This window comes from Cherax quadricarinatus, chromosome 23 (genome assembly GCF_038502225.1).
Source record: "Cherax quadricarinatus isolate ZL_2023a chromosome 23, ASM3850222v1, whole genome shotgun sequence".
Classification (NCBI taxonomy): domain Eukaryota; kingdom Metazoa; phylum Arthropoda; class Malacostraca; order Decapoda; family Parastacidae; genus Cherax; species Cherax quadricarinatus.
The window spans coordinates 25,714,083-25,730,156 of NC_091314.1; the positions used below are offsets into that span (position 1 = coordinate 25,714,083).

Sequence of the window (16,074 nt, forward strand, 5' to 3'; positions counted from 1 at the left end):
TAACAGTAGTGGCTGGTATTAACAGTAGTAATCTGCAACATGGCAGTGTCTAGTATTAACAGCAGTGTCTGGTATTAACAGTAGTGTCTGGTAACAACAGTAGTCTGTTACAGCAGTGTCTGGTATTAACAAGCAGTGTCTGGTATTAACAGCAGTGTCTGGCATTAACAGTAGTGTCTGGTATTAACAGTAGTGTCAGGTATAACAGCAGGTGTCTGGTATTGGTTGGTAACAGTAGTAACCTCTGGTATTAACAGTAGTGTCTATATTAACAGTAGTGTCTGGTATTAACAGTAGTGTCTAGTATTAACAGATTGGTAATAACAGTAGTGTCTGGTATTAACAGTAGTGTCTGGTATTAACAGTAGTGTCCGGTATTAACCAGCAGTGTCCGGCATTAACAGTAGTGTCGGTAATTAACAGTAGTGTCGTGCATTAACAGTAGTGTCCGGTATTAACAGTAGTGTCTGGTACATTAACAGTAGTGTCTGGCATTAACAGAGGTGTCTGGGGTATTAACAGTAGTGTCTGGTATTAACAGTAGTGTCTGGTATTAACAGTAGTGTCTGGTATTAACAGTAGTGTCTGGTATTAACAGTAGTGTCTGGTATTAACAGTAGTGTCTGGTATTAACAGTAGTGTCTGGTATTAACAGTAGTGTCTGGTATTAGTAGTAGCTATTAGGGAAATGTTCAGAATTTAATATTATCAGCTAAAGTTTAAAACACTGAAAATAAAAGAACCATAAATACTCTTTTTTATGAATTTATGAAACTTGATAAAGAGAGAGAGAGAGAGAGAGAGAGAGAGAGAGAGAGAGAGAGAGAGAGAGAGAGAGAGAGAGAGAGAGAGAGAGATAGAGAGAGAGAGAGAGAGAGAGAGAGAGAGAGAGAGAGAGAGAGAGAGAGAGAGAGAGAGAGAGAGAGAGAGAGAGAGAGAGAGAGAGAGAGAGAGAGAGAGAGAGAGAGAGAGAGAGAGAGAGAGAGAGAGAGAGAGAGAGAGAGAGAGAGAGAGAGTGAGAGAGAGAAGGAAAGAGAGATGAAACATGGAAGAGGAAAATGAGTAGAGAGGGTAAAACAAAGGATTTAAGAAAAACTGATGACTGGGAAGGATAAAGATGAGAAGGATTGCGAAGAGAGGGTTAGGATGGATGGAGAAAGAGGGAGAGAGAAAGGTGGTGAGGTGGGGGAGGGATGTAGGGAGGAGGGATATAAGAGTGGGAGGAGAGATGTAGGGAGGAGGGATATGAGAGTGGGAGGAGAGAGGGAGGGAGGGAGGGACGGAAGGAAGAAATGAAGTGAGAGAGTAGGGAGGAAGGAAGAGATGGATGGAGGGGGTAAAAGAGGTTTGGGGAGGTAGGATGGGCAAGACGAAGGTAAAACAGTAAAGGGAGTAAGACAAGAAAATTATAAGAAAGGGAAGATATAGCAAGAGTAATAAAGAGAAAATAAGGAAGGCAAGAGACAGGAAGAATTAGGCAGGAAGAATGAGGCAGGAAGAATGAGGCAGGAAGAATGAGGCAGGATGAATGAGGCAGGATGAATGAGGCAGAAAGAATGAGGTAGGAAGAATGAGGCAGGAAGAATGAGGCAGGAAGAATGAGGCAGGAAGAATGAGGCAGGAAGAAAGAGGCAGGAAGAATGAGGCAGAATAAATGAGGCAGAAAGAATGAGGTAGGAAGAATGAGGCAGGAAGAATGAGGCAGGAAGAATGAGGAAGGAAGAATGAGGCAGGAAGAATGAGGCAGGAAGAATGAGGCAGGATGAATGAGGCAGAAAGAATGAGGTAGGAAGAATGAGGCAGGAAGAATGAGGCAGGAAGAATGAGGCAGGAAGAATGAGGCAAGAAGAATGAGACAGGAAGAATGAGGCAGGAAGAATGAGGCATATAGAATGAGGCACGAAGAATGAGGTAGGAAGAATGAGGCAGGAAGAATGAGGCACGAAGAATGAGACAGGAAGAATGAGGCAGGAAGAATGAGGCAGGAAGAATGAGGCAGGAAAAATGAGGCAGGAAGAAAGAGACAGGAAGAATGAGACAGGAAGAATGAGGCAGGAAGAATGAGGCAAGAAGAATGAGGCAGGAAGAATGAGGCAGGAAGAATAAGGCAGGAAGAATGAGGTTGGAAGAATGAGGCAGGGAGAATGAGGCAGGAAGAATGAGGTAGGAAGAATGAGGTAGGAAGAATGAGGCAGGAAGAATGAGGCAGGAAGAATGTGGCAGGAAGAATGAGGTAGAAAGAATGAGGCAGGAAGAATGAGGCAGGAAGAATGAGGTAGGAAGAATGAGGCAGGAAGAATGAAGCAGGAATAATGAGGCAGGAAAAATGAGGCAAGAAGAATGAGGTAGGAAGAATGAGGCAGGAAGTATGAGGCAGGAAGAATGAGGCAGGAAGAATGAGGTAGGAAGAATGAGGCAGGAAGAATGAGGCAGGAAGAATGAGGCAGGAAGAATGAGGTAGGAAGAATGAGGCAGGAAGAATGAGGCAGGAAAAATGAGGCAAGAAGAATGAGGAAGGAAGAATGAGGCAGGAAGAATGAGGCAGGAAGAATGAGGCAAGAAGAATGAGGTAGGAAGAATGAGGCAGGAAGAATGAGGCAGGAAGAATGAGGGAAGAAGAATGATGTAGGAAGAATGAGGTAGGAAGAATGAGGCAGGAAGAATGAGGCAGGAAGAATGAGGTAGGAAGACTGAGGCAGGAAGAATGAGGCAGGAAGAATGAGGCAGGAAGAATGAGGCAGGAAGAATGATGTAGGAAGAATTAGGCAGGAAGAATGAGGCAAGAAGAATGAGGCAGGAAGAATGAGGCAGGAAGAATGAGGTAGAAAGAATGAGGCAGGAAGAATTAGGCAGGAAGACTGAGGCAGGAAGACTGAGGTAGGAAGAATGAGGCAGGAAGAATGAGGCAGGAAGAATGAGGCAGAACGAATGAGGCAGGAAAAATGAGGCAGAAAGAATGAGGTAGGAAGAATGAGGAAGGAAGAATGAGGCAGGAAGAATAAAGCAGGAAGAATGAGGTAGGAAGAATGAGGAAGGAAGAATGAGGCAGGAAGAATGAGGCAGGAAGAATCAGGTATGAAGAATGAGGCAGGAAGAATGAGGCAAGAAGAATGAAGCAGGAAGAATGAGGCAAGAAGAATGAGGTAGGAAGAATGAGGCAGGAAGAATGAGGCAGGAAGAATCAGGTATGAAGAATGAGGCAGGAAGAATGAGGCAGGAAGAATGAGGTAGGAAGAATGAGGAAGGAAGAATGAGGCAGGAAGAATGAGGCAGGAAGAATCAGGTATGAAGAATGAGGCAGGAAGAATGAGGCAGGAAGAATGAAGCAGGAAGAATGAGGCAAGAAGAATGAGGCAGAAAGAATGAGGCAGGAAGAATGAGGTAGGTAGAATGAGGCAGGAAGAATGAGGCAGGAAGAATGAGGCAGGAAGAATGAGGCAGGAAGAATGAGGTAGGAAGAATGAGGCAGGAAGAATGAGGCAGGAAGAATGAGGCAAGAAGAATGAGGCAGGAAGAATGAGGTAGGAAGAATGAGGCAGGAAGAATGAGGCAAGAAGAATGAGGTAGGAAGAATGAGGCAGGAAGAATGAGGCTGGAAGAATGAGGTAGGAAAAATTAGGCAGGAAGAATGAGGCAAGAAGAATGAGGCAGGAAGAATGAGGCAGAAAGAATGAGGTAGGAAGAATGAGGCAGGAAGAATGAGGCAGGAAGAATGAGGCAGGAAGAATGAGGCAGGAAGAATGAGGCAGAAAGAATGAGGTAGGAAGAATGAGGCAGGAAGAATAAGGCAGGAAGAATGAGGCAGGAAGAATCAGGAAGGAAGAATGAGGCAGGAAGAATGAGGCAGGAAGAATGAGGCAGGAAGAATGAGGCAGGAAGAATGAGGCAGGAAGAATTAAGCAGGAAGAATGAGGCAGGAAAAATGAGGCAGGAAGAATGAGGCAGGAAGAATGAGGCAGGAAGAATAAGGCAGGAAGAATGAGGCAGGAAGAATGAGGCAGGAAGAATGAGGCAGGAAGAATGAGGCAGGAAGAATGAGGCAGGAAGAATGAGGCAGGAAGAATAAGGCAGGAAGAATGAGGCAGGAAGAATAAGGCAGGAAGAATAAGGCAGGAAGAATGAGGCAGGAAGAATGAGGCAGGAAGAATAAGGCAGGAAGAATGAGGCAGGAAGAATAAGGCAGGAAGAATGAGGCAGGAAGAATAAGGCAGGAAGAATGAGGCAGGAAGAAGGTCAACAAAACAAAGATGAGAAGTGATAAGAGGAAGAAGGTAGGAGTGGTACTGGAGGAGTGGTACTGGAGGAGTCGTACTGGAGGAGTGGTACTCGAGGAGTAGTACTGGAGGAGTGGTACTGGAGGAGTCGTACTGGAGGAGTGGTACTCGAGGAGTAGTACTGGAGGAGTGGTACTGGAGGAGTGGTACTGGAGGAGTGGTACTGGAGGAGTGGTACTGGAGGAGTAGTACTGGAGGAGTCGTACTGGAGGAGTGGTACTCGAGGAGTAGTACTGGAGGAGTGGTACTGGAGGAGTGGTACTGGAGGAGTGGTACTGGAGGAGTGGTACTGGAGGAGTGGTACTCGAGGAGTGGTACTGGAGGAGTAGTACTGGAGGAGTCGTACTGGAGGAGGTGGTACGAGGAGTAGTACTGGAGGAGTGGTACTGAGGAGTAGTACTGGAGGAGTGGTACTGGAGGAGTGGTACGGAGGAGGTGGTACTGGAGGAGTGGTACTGGAGGAGTGGTACTCGAGGAGTAGTACTGGAGGAGTGGTACTGGAGGAGTGGTACGGAGGAGGTGGTACTGGAGGAGTGGTACTCGAGGAGTAGTACTGGAGGAGTGGTACTGGAGGAGGTACTGGAGGAGTGGTACTGAGGAGTAGTACTGGAGGAGTGGTACTGGAGGAGTGGTACTGGAGGAGTGGTACTCGAGGAGTAGTACTGGAGGAGTGGTACTGGAGGAGTGGTACTGGAGGTGGTACTGAGGAGTAGTACTGGAGGAGTGGTACTGGAGGAGGTAGTGGTACTGGAGTGGTACTGAGGAGTAGTACTGGAGGTGGTACTGGAGGAGTGGTACTGGAGGAGGTACTCGAGGAGTAGTACTGGAGGAGTGGTACTGGAGGAGTGGTACTGGAGGAGTGGTACTGAGGGAGGTAGTACTGGAGGAGGTGGTACTGGAGGAGTGGTACTGGAGGAGTGGTACTCGAGGAGTAGTACTGGAGGAGTGGTACTGGAGGAGTGGTACTGGAGGAGTGGTACTCGAGGAGTAGTACTGGAGGAGTGGTACTGGAGGAGTGGTACTGGAGGAGTGGTACTCGAGGAGTAGTACTGGAGGAGTGGTACTGGAGGAGTGGTACTGGAGGAGTGGTACTGGAGGAGTGGTACTGGAGGAGTGGTACTCGAGGAGTAGTACTGGAGGAGTGGTACTGGAGGAGTGGTACTGGAGGAGTGGTACTGGAGGAGTAGTACTGGAGGAGTGGTACTGGAGGAGTGGTACTGGAGGAGTGGTACTGGAGGAGTGGTACTGGAGGAGTCGTACTGGAGGAGTAGTACTGGAGGAGTGGTACTGGAGGAGTGGTACTGGAGGAGTCGTACTGGAGGAGTAGTACTGGAGGAGTGGTACTGGAGGAGTGGTACTCGAGGAGTAGTACTGGAGGAGTGGTACTGGAGGAGTGGTACTGGAGGAGTGGTACTCGAGGAGTAGTACTGGAGGAGTGGTACTCGACAAGTAGTACTGGAGGAGTGGTACTGGAGGAGTGGTACTGGAGGAGAGTACTGGAGGAGTAGGTACTGGAGGAGTGGTACTGGAGGATGTACTGGAGGAGTAGTACTGGAGGAGTGGCACTGAGGAGTGGTACTCGACAAGTAGTACTGGAGGAGTGGTACTGGAGGAGTGGTACTGGAGGAGTAGTACTGGAGGAGTGGTACTGGAGGAGTGGTACTGGAGGAGTCGTACTGGAGGAGTAGTACTGGAGGAGTGGTACTGGAGGAGTGGTACTGGAGGAGTGGTACTCGAGGAGTAGTACTGGAGGAGTGGTACTGGAGGAGTAGTACTGGAGGAGTGGTACTCGACAAGTAGTACTGGAGGAGTGGTACTGGAGGAGTGGTACTGGAGGAGTAGTACTGGAGGAGTGGTACTGGAGGAGTGGTACTGGAGGAATGGTACTGAAAGAGTGGTACCGTAGGAGTGGTACTGGAGGAGTGGTACTGAGGGAGTGGTACTGAAGGAGTGGTACTTGATGAGTGGCACTGGAGGAGTAGCGCTGGAGGAGTGGTACTGGAGGAGTGTCACTAGAGAAGTGGTAATGTAGGAGTGATAGTGGAGGAGTGGTATTGGAGATGTGGTACTGGAGAAGTGGCACTGTTGGCGTGGTACTGGTGAAGTGGTACTGGAGGAGTGGTACTGAAGGAGTGGTACTGGAGAAGTGGTACTGGAGGAATTGTACTGGTGGAGTGGCACTGGAAGAGTGGGACTGGAGGAGTGATACTGGAGAGGGAGAAGTAGGAGTATTACTGGAGGGAGGGTGGTAGGTAGGAATGGTAACTGGGGCCTGGCAATGGATAGGAGAAGGAAGAAGTGGTACTGGAGAGGGGATGGCAGGTAGGTAGTTGTGGTACTGGAGGAAGGGAAGTAGGAGTAGTACTGGAGAGAGGGGGTAGGAGTGGTAATGGAGAATGGGATGGATGGATAGCTGGAGAGAGGGAGGGAAGGCGGGAGGTAAGAGTGGTAACGTAGGGTTGGAGGCAAGGGGAGTATTAGCATGAGGGAGGTAGGGGTGACACTGGAGAGATGAAGGAGGGAGGAAAGGGTGAGAAGTAAAGCAGGTAAAGGAGAACTGATAATTAACTGGGAGGGAGGAAAAGAGAGAGCTAGTGAAGGAGGCGATGGAGGAGTAGCGTAAGAAAATAGTGAGGGATGGATTAAGAGAATGAATGAGGAATAGAATGAATAAAGAAAGGAATGAATGTGAGAAAGAATGAGGGAGTTAATGAATGAAGGAGATAATGAAAAGAATGAATTAGGGAGGAAGCGAGCGACGATGGTAACTGGTGTGGGAGATTAATGAATGAAAGGGAATGAGTTTAGGAATGAATCAGGAAGGTAATGAGAGAGATAATGAAAGAAGGAGGAGTGACAAAAGGACTTAATGGTAAAGACAATGAATAAGGAAGAAAATGAGTCAGAGAATGAACGAGGGGACACCTAAGCAAGCATAAAATTCTTCTTACAATAATGTTGGTAGAATTACCCACAATATGTTAGGTAAAAGGACACAAGTGTAACTAATGTAACATTTTTATCGTGGCAACGTTTCGCTCTCCAGGAGGTTTGGTGACAACTTGACAAAGCTCTTGGAAAGCGAAACGTTGCCACGATAAAAATGTCGCATTAGTTGCACTTGTGTCCTCTTGACTAACGAAATTCTTCTTGTCACAAGACAAGGAAGGTTTGCAAGAAAGTGCCAGCAACACCTTCCATATATGGGAAGAATGAAGAACTGAGAGAGAGAGAGAGAGAGAGAGAGAGAGAGAGAGAGAGAGAGAGAGAGAGAGAGAGAGAGAGAGAGAGAGAGAGAGAGAGAGAGAGAGAGAGAGAGAGAGAGAACACTGGATACAAAACACAGGAACACCATCTCATAAAACAAGAGGAACTTTCCAAAGTCTCGGGTATAATAATGTTAGGTTAGGCAACACACTAAGGCAAATGATGCGAACTTCAGAAATCTGTGAGGGAGATAATGAAAATTTTCAAAACCAGAGAAAATAATGCCACTGGTGCTAATATTCAAATCACTTGTGCTCTTTTGTTAGAATATTGTTTGGTGTTAACGGCTCTGTTAAAGGCAGGAAAAGAGCTGGAAAAAGTTGAGAGATCATTTACTGCCCACACAGAGCCAGTAGAGCACTGTTGCCAACATATTACAGCAAGAGCAAGATGCCCTTTCTTGCTCACACTTTCCTCTTAACTGCTCTTTCATACACCTATTCGTTCAAGTGAAGAAATATGTATAGAGCACTCCTGTAACTCTACCTCACCAAACACTCAACCTAACACATAAAGCAGGAGTGGTTAGTGAATATTACTTCACTTGAATGTTTAGGTATATGAAAGTGCATATAAGAGGACAGTGAGGACAACAAAGGGCACTCATCTTGCCTCATCATAACACGGCGCCATTATTTTTGTTGTTTCGAAAATTAGCATTATCCACCCTCTCATTTGTCTGGTCTTCGCATCATTTGCCTCAGAGTCATTATTCCCTAAACGTTCCTGTTGTTCTGAGATGATGGTGTTTTGTATCCAGAGCTCTTAGAGTTCTTCATTCATTCCATATCTGAACAGTTGGAATTTGTCATGTTATTTTCTTTTGTCAGCTGTCAGACTTTGTTCTTATCCCCTGACAAATGTTCCGTATCTTCTACAGAAAAGACTTTCATGCTTATTTTGGTATCGTTCGCACAGGATAGTAGGAAGCTGTAATTACTGTGTATGTCAGCTATGAGGATGAGAACAGTGAAGGCACCAGGACCATCCCCTGGAATACTAAACTTTTATTTTTCTTAGGTTAAAGTTTGCTTTATTTTCTAGAAAAGTGAATATCCATTTCCTGCTTTTCCTGTTGTAAATATTGAGGCTATATTACGTGCTATCATTGTGATCGCATTTGTTATATGCCGAAGTGAAGTCCATGTAGACCGCATATGTGTTTTGATTTCTTGCAAAGTGTCCGTAATACTGTCATTATTGGTTCAACAGTTGTGACAAGCATGATCTTCCTGCTCTAAATCCATGTTCACTTCCGTTGAGTAATCATGCTTTTCTACAGCAAATGCAATTTGGTGTTTCACCACTCTTCAGTGAGATTGTGATCATAGTATATTATATCTTAGAGTGTTATATCTCTGAGTAGTTCCTAAGTGCTCGTGAAGATCAATTTTAGTATATGCTCATTTCTGGTAGGTTTTGTTATCTGTTGGCACAAAATAAACTTTTCACAAAACCCTAATAGCTGATGTGTGTGTTGGGTTAACGTGCTCCCAGGTACTATGTCTGGTACAATATTGTTGTCTATCTTCCATTTAACATTTAGAAAGTAGAAATCTCCAGGAAGGATAATACTGTATTTGGCGTAGGATTTTCCAGGATTTCGAGATGGTCATATATTTTCCTTATCTGTTCCATGAATTCCTCTGCCGTTGCCGACGGTGATTTATATATCAGGATAATTACCAGAGTCTTGTTCTCTACTTTAATTTCTAATAATTCTACTGTATCATTTGATTCAAAAGTTCCGTATAACAAAGTGAGTATCTTAAATGGAATAGAATTCTTCCCTGTGACTTACTGACTCACACATCTATATACCTTATAGTTCTGCTCCCATATTTCACTGTTCAAAACTTTCTTCGTATGAGTTTCTGTGAACTCTCCAAACACTGCCTCATTTTCTGTAAGCAGCCCACTAATACAGCTAACATTATTATTTTATTTGTTTTTAAACTTTGAATGTTAGCAAAAGAAAGGATGATTTACCATTTGGAATGTATGGGTCACTGGGCTTTTTTTTTTTTAGTATGGTTGAGGTTCGATGGTTCGTTCGCGTGTCAGTGAGATGGGATGAACTGCGTCAAGTGGCCCGGGATTATTGGTGGCAGTGAGGCAGATGGGAAGGGGGGCAGCAGACACTTTTCCCCACAGCCCGCTCCTGACTGCTGGTGTGATCGAGCAGTCAAGAGCGCCAGTATGCGCCACAGCCTTGAAAAATTTATCAAGTTGTCTCTTGAAGAAAACTAGGGGTTTGTTGGCAATTACCCACACGCAGGAAGGGAGGGTACTGAAGTCTTGGTCCTTTTACACTTATCGATCTGTATTTTAGTGTACTCATCCGTCTCTGCTGTTCATTGCAGTTATCTTATATCGTCCGCCAAGCCTCTTTCATATAGAGTGATTTCAGTGTTCGGGTTTGGAATCAATTCCTTCAGAATCTTCGAGGTGTAGATGAATATGCATCTTTCTCGCCTACGGTCTAAGAGGTACAGTTCGAGGGACTTCGGACGCTCAAACTAATTTAGGTGCTTGACTGAGTTGATACATTATACAAGGTATGAAGGTTCTCTGTACATTCTCCAGTACTGCAATTATGTTTGCCGTCTCTGAAGAGCAATATTACAGCCTAGAGAGAACGAATGGTCTAATGAGCATCACCACAAACTTGGTATCTGTTCTGAAAGTTCTAGTGATCAAGCCTATAATTTTCTTTGCAGCAGCAATAATAACATTAGTGTGCTCCTTGAATGTGAGATCTTCTGACATTATTACTCCCAGGTCTCTCACATTAAACTTCCATTTTATTGATTTGAATTTGTCTTGTACTCCGATCTCGTTGTTATTTCCTCAGTTCTTCTGTAACATAATAACTGGAGTTTGTCCTCGCTGAACATTATATTGTTGTTAGAGCTCTATTACAACATCTGATTTACATCAACTTGGAGGCTCGCAGTGTCTTCCATGGATGACACTGTATCTTCTATGGTAGTGTCTTCCATGGATGCCACTGCATCTTTTATTGTAGTGTCTTCTGTAGATGACATTGTGTCTTCAAAAAAAGGAGTGTCTTCTATGGATACCACTGTGCCTTCTAAGGAAGAGAGTGTCTTCAGTGGATGCCACTTTCATACAAATTCTAGTATCGTCTACAAGGGATAATACGGTTTATGTTCCTGTCAGTGTCTGATATGAGAATGAATAAGAGAAGTGGGGTCAGTACCGTGTCTTGAGGAGCAATTTTCTTTTACTATGGCAACCAAAGGTTTCACTGGGTTTTATTAGTAAAGAAGTTAAATATCGATCTGCTTATCTTTCCAAATATTTCTTTTGCACAAGTACCCCATGGTCACACTTGTCAAAGATTTTTATATAATCAGTGAACACTGCATCTACATTTTACCTCTCTTCCAGTATATCCAAGAGCACGCTGTAGTGGTCCAGCGACTGCAAGAGGCAGGAGCTACTTGTTCTGGGTTGTGCAAATACTGCGATTCCATGTGAATGGTAATCTTGTTTCTTAAGACTCTAAAAAATCTTGATAATATGGGATGTTAGTGCCATCAGTCCATGGTATTTTGCAATTGTTTTACTGCCACCTTTGTGGAGTGGGGCTATAGCAGTGGTTTTTGATGACAGTGGGATGACTACAGTGTCCAGGCTCTTGCTTCACAGAGTTTTTAAAGCACGAGAAAATGGTTTCTTGCAATTCTTGATAAACGTGGAGTTCCACGAGTCAGAGCCTAGGGCGGCGTGCATGGATATGCAATCAATAGCATATTCGAAGTCAAGTGTGTGTTAGGGTTATATCAGAACTTGTGGAAATGTCGGTGGCGTTATGAGACTTGGTCATGAAAAACTCATTTGGGTCGTCAATTTTTAGGCTGATTAACGGCTCACTGAACACCGAGTCGTATTGTGACTTGAGCATTTCACTCACTTCTTTTTAACTCGTCAGTGTATACTCCATCTCCACTAAGTAAAGGCTCGATTACAGTTTTTTTTTTTAACCATGGATTATGCATTTGACAAGAGGTATTTTGATTTCTCTCAGTTTCACTAATGACTTTTGGCTCCTTGTTTTTCTTGGATTCTGTTTGATGCATTTAATTTATTGCAGTCTTAGTAGTTCAGCCGAATGAGACTGTTCATCGGAACTGGATCCTGGGACTCCCTCTCCAATTATAGTTTTCGTTAAATTTTTCAGTTTTAGGTGTATTAAAGTGACTAAGAAACAGAATATTTGGGGCTGAGGTTGATAGGTTTTCCAGACTCCTGTCTTTTCCGAGACTGTTGGTATCTGAATTGCTGGGAGGTTGTATTTAGTGATTCATATACGAATGCAACAATTAGATTCTGATCCTCATTTTTAACCACCAAAACTTGGATTATATCATCTGTGTTGCTAAGTAACTCAGTGCATACGAGCAACCCATTTAACAGAGCAACTCCCATCCCTTGTTGCTTGCCTTTAGATAGGGAATATGGATACCTGTGCACAGGTATCCATATTTCGCTGTCAAAGAATTGTTTTACGTGGGTCGGTGAAGAGACGACTGGTGAAAGGTACTTTGTTATTACTTGGTTTAAGACCCTGAATATTTGCAGAGACAAATGATATATTGCTGCTTTGCTATGGGCTTATTTTCTGTGGTTATTTTGCTACTGGTCGTGTTTCTAATCCAGCGTGACTCTTAGGTTTTAATATATCCTTACCCTATTTTGCCATTCTTCACTTCATGATAATAAAAGAAATACCTCAGATGCCTATATGGAAGTAGTTTTTATATTCAGTATGACGTTCATTGGGCTTTATCTCTCTTGTTCCCTTCCTGCGGCACGTCATATAAAGAACAAAAAAAGACACAATACCGTGACTGGAACAATACACAAGTAACCCGCACATAAGAAGGAAAAAAAGCTCATGACGACGTTTCGGCCCGACTTGGACCATTTACAAGTCACACTGTCGTTACAAGCTTTTTTTTCTCTATACCTGGAGAGAGTTTCAGGAGTCAACGGCCCTTGCGGCTCGGTCTGTGACCAGGCTTCATGGTGAATCAGGGCCTGATCAACCAGGCTGTTACTGTTAGCCGCGCTCAACCCGACGTACGAACCACACCCCGGCTGATCAGGTACTGACTTTAGGTGCCTGTCCAATGCCTGATTGAAGACAGCCAGGGGTCTACTGAAAATCCCCCTTATGTATGCTGGGAGGCAGCTGAACAGCCTTGGGCCCCTGACACTTATTGTGTTGTCTCTTATCGTGCTAGTGATCCCCGGAATAACCTCCAGGTAACCTCCAGGTAGTGACACCCCTGCTTTTCACTGGGGGGATGTTGCATCGTCTGCCAAGTCTTTTGCTTTCACAGGGAGTGATTTTCGTGTGCAAGTTTGGTACTAGTCCCTCTAGGATTTTTCAAGTGTATATAATCATGTATCTCTCCCGTCTGCGTTTTAGGGAGTACAAGTTGAGGAACTTCAAGTGTTCCCAGTAATTGAGGTGTTTTATCGCAGTAATGCGTGCCATGAAGGTTCTCTGTACATTTTCTAGGTCAGCAATTTTACCTGCCTTGAAAGGTGCTGTTAGTATGCAGCAATATTCCAGCCTAGATAGAACAAGTGATCTGAAGAGTGTCATCATGGGCTTGGCATCCCTAGTTTTGAAGGTACTCATTATCCATCCTGTCATTTTTCTAGCAGATGCGACTAATACAATGTTATGGTCACTGAAGGTGAGATTCTCTGACATGATCACTTGTGCGGGCTACTTGCGTAATGTCATATAGTTTATATCATATTAATATCTTTTGTTTACTGAACTGTAGCACATTTTTAGATGAAACAATGTGTAGTTCTTGGATATACATGAGCCTTTATTAAGGAGATTACGGCATTTACCTGGATGGTCGTACTGACAAGTTCCGTTTCTTTTTCCAGTCTGCCAACGCGCCAGTTAAGTGCCAACAGACTTAGATTTTCCAATGTCTTCAATTTATGGGGTTTTCATTGGTGATCGCATTGTTTTCAGTAGTTTTAACTGATTTAGGTGCTACTGAATCTGTAACAGAATCTGTAGTGGAATTTGTAGTGGGATGGAATTTGTGCCAGGGCTGGAGGCCATAGGAGTGCGCACTTTTATCTTGTACCTTGTTCCTACAATCTATCTCTTCCATGGCGTCCGTAGTCCCACAGTCTACTTCTACTGAGCCCACAGTCAATGTCCATGTTATTTGTTGAGCTATGGGTGCAAACATTAATGGCTGTTTATTCACATTCTTGCTGTGTGTCACCACTCCGATTTTAGGGTTCCCGTTTTCTATATCTGCCCTTCCCTCCCATTCTTTATATATTCCAGGCAGACTATCCAAGAGAACCACGGTGTTTTAAGATAAGATAAGATAAGATTTTGTTCGGATTTTTAACCTCGGAGGGTTAGCCACCCAGGATAACCCAAGAAAGTCAGTGCGTCATCGAGGACTGTCTAACTTATTTCCATTGGGGTCCTTAATCTTGTCTCCCAGGATGCGACCCACACCAGTCGACTAACACCCAGGTACCTATTTGCTGCTAGGTGAACAGGACAATAGGTGTAAGGAAACGTGTCGGAATTTCCACCCGCCGGGAATCGAACCCGGGCCCTCCGTGTGTGAAGCGGGAGCTTTAGCCACCAGACCACCGGGCCACCTTAGCATTAGCACTGCTCTTCAGTACTTGCCTCAACAATTTTCTGAAACTTGCCCGCAGGTCCATATCTTTATCTCAAATATCTCAAATCCAGAAGCATCTCTATAGATCAATGTCATTTTTGGCAAGTGTTTATTTGTGCACATGAGACAGTGTTGAGACCAGCATAAAGTCAATAAAGGATCGCATTATACTGCATTTGTGTTTATTTTTCCATCCAGCTTGATCTTACTCCCAGGCCTCCAGCACAAGCTTCAAGGACTGTATTTGAGTAAGGCATTCTAATAGTATCTTAAGGAACAATTTGACCTGATAGAGAAGTCTTAAATGATACATTTATTTAAAGTCACCGACGTCATATAGCCATTTGGTTAACCTACAGAAGACGCAAGTATTGATGATGATAATGATGATGATGATGATGATGATGATGATGATGATGATGGTGGTGGTGGTGGCGGGGAAGATATAGTAATGACAGTTACAGTGACTGAAGAATGATGGTGTTGACCAACGTACAGAAGGCGAGCGGTGTTCGTTATTGCTGTTGTTGTGATACTGGAGGTCATGGTAATGGCCATGGTTGGGAGGTAAAGTTATTAGCAGCTACAGTGATTGAGAAATGGTGGCTGTGGCCAGCCAGCAAAAGGCATGTTTTGATCGATGTGGAGACAAAGGAGAGAAGAGGCAGAAGGAAAGAGGCAGTAGCAGCAGCAGGAAGAAGGATGAGAAGGAAGAGGAAGAACAGCAGCAGCAGCAGCAGTAGCGGCAGCAGCAGCAGCAGCAGGAAGAGGAGGAGCAGCAGCAGGAGTGAGGTATACGTACTTGCATCAGTATCGGTGGTAGGGAAGCGTGGGTCACCACCCAAGACGTTGGCGGCTCTGGAAGCGTTCTGCAGGCGGCCTCCTCCAGGGCCCGCCTCCATCAGAGGGTTTTGGATTTGGGTGTCGACGGCGTGGAGGGACGAGTTATCGTAGGGAATAACGTTGACTGGAAATGACCCATGAGAGTTACCGGCAGGCCGTGTGGTGAAGTGTTGATCTACGGTGAGGACATTGTGCGTTTGGGCCGAGTAGGCAGGCAGGGGCTCTGCCGTGAAGGTAACATGCGGGGGCAAGGGTAAGTGTGGGCGTGGGCGCTGGTGTGGGGGGTACGGGGCGGGGAGTTGGGGGAAGCGTGGGCGCAGAGTGGGGCGCGGCAAAGGGGGTGGGGGGAGGATGAACCACCACACCCCCCCACCGCCCCTCTCTGGGGGAGGAGGTGCAGAGGAGGCGGGGAACGTATCTGTAAGGAACCAGAGAAAAAAGAAAAGATAGGCAAAGAAAATATAAGAACGGAAAGAGTGCAATAAGCTAGACTATGGTGAAGCCTCCCTTCCCCGACCCCCCTCGTCACCCCATCTCTCTCCACATACTGGCCCACCCCATCACCTCTCCTTCCCTCACCTCCACTCTCACTCTCCCTCTCTCTCTGAAGCCTTACATCTCTCTCAAACCTCTCTTCACTTTTTCAAACTTCTCATCTGTCACATGCTTAACATAACTCTCTTAAAGATTTCCTCTCTCTCTCTCTCTCTCTCTCTCTCTCTCTCTCTCTCTCTCTCTCTCTCTCTCTCTCTCTCTCTCTCTCTCTCTCTCTCTCAAATCTCTTATTTTTTATCAATTGTTTCATTTTCTCTGAAGTCTTTTGTGTCTCTCTTACCTTCTAATAATTCTTACACGCCATTCAACTCTCAATTAACTCTTCATCTCCTAACGTGAACTCTTATTCTTCTAACATCTCTCTCTCTCTCTCTCTCTCTCTCTCTCTCTCTCTCTCTCTCTCTCTCTCTCTCTCTCTCTCTCTC

At 44.9% G+C, this 16,074-nt stretch overlaps 1 protein-coding gene across 1 annotated transcript in view; it reads right to left on the reverse strand.

Moving 5' to 3' along the window:
• Positions 1–16,074, reverse strand: part of LOC128685564 (uncharacterized) — a gene marked incomplete at its 5' end in the record, with an annotated part of 404,172 nt that overhangs the window by 107,262 nt on the left and 280,836 nt on the right. The window contains 1 exon segment of the mRNA XM_070088019.1: positions 15,054–15,512. Within this exon segment, the coding sequence (XP_069944120.1) occupies positions 15,054–15,512 (459 nt within the window).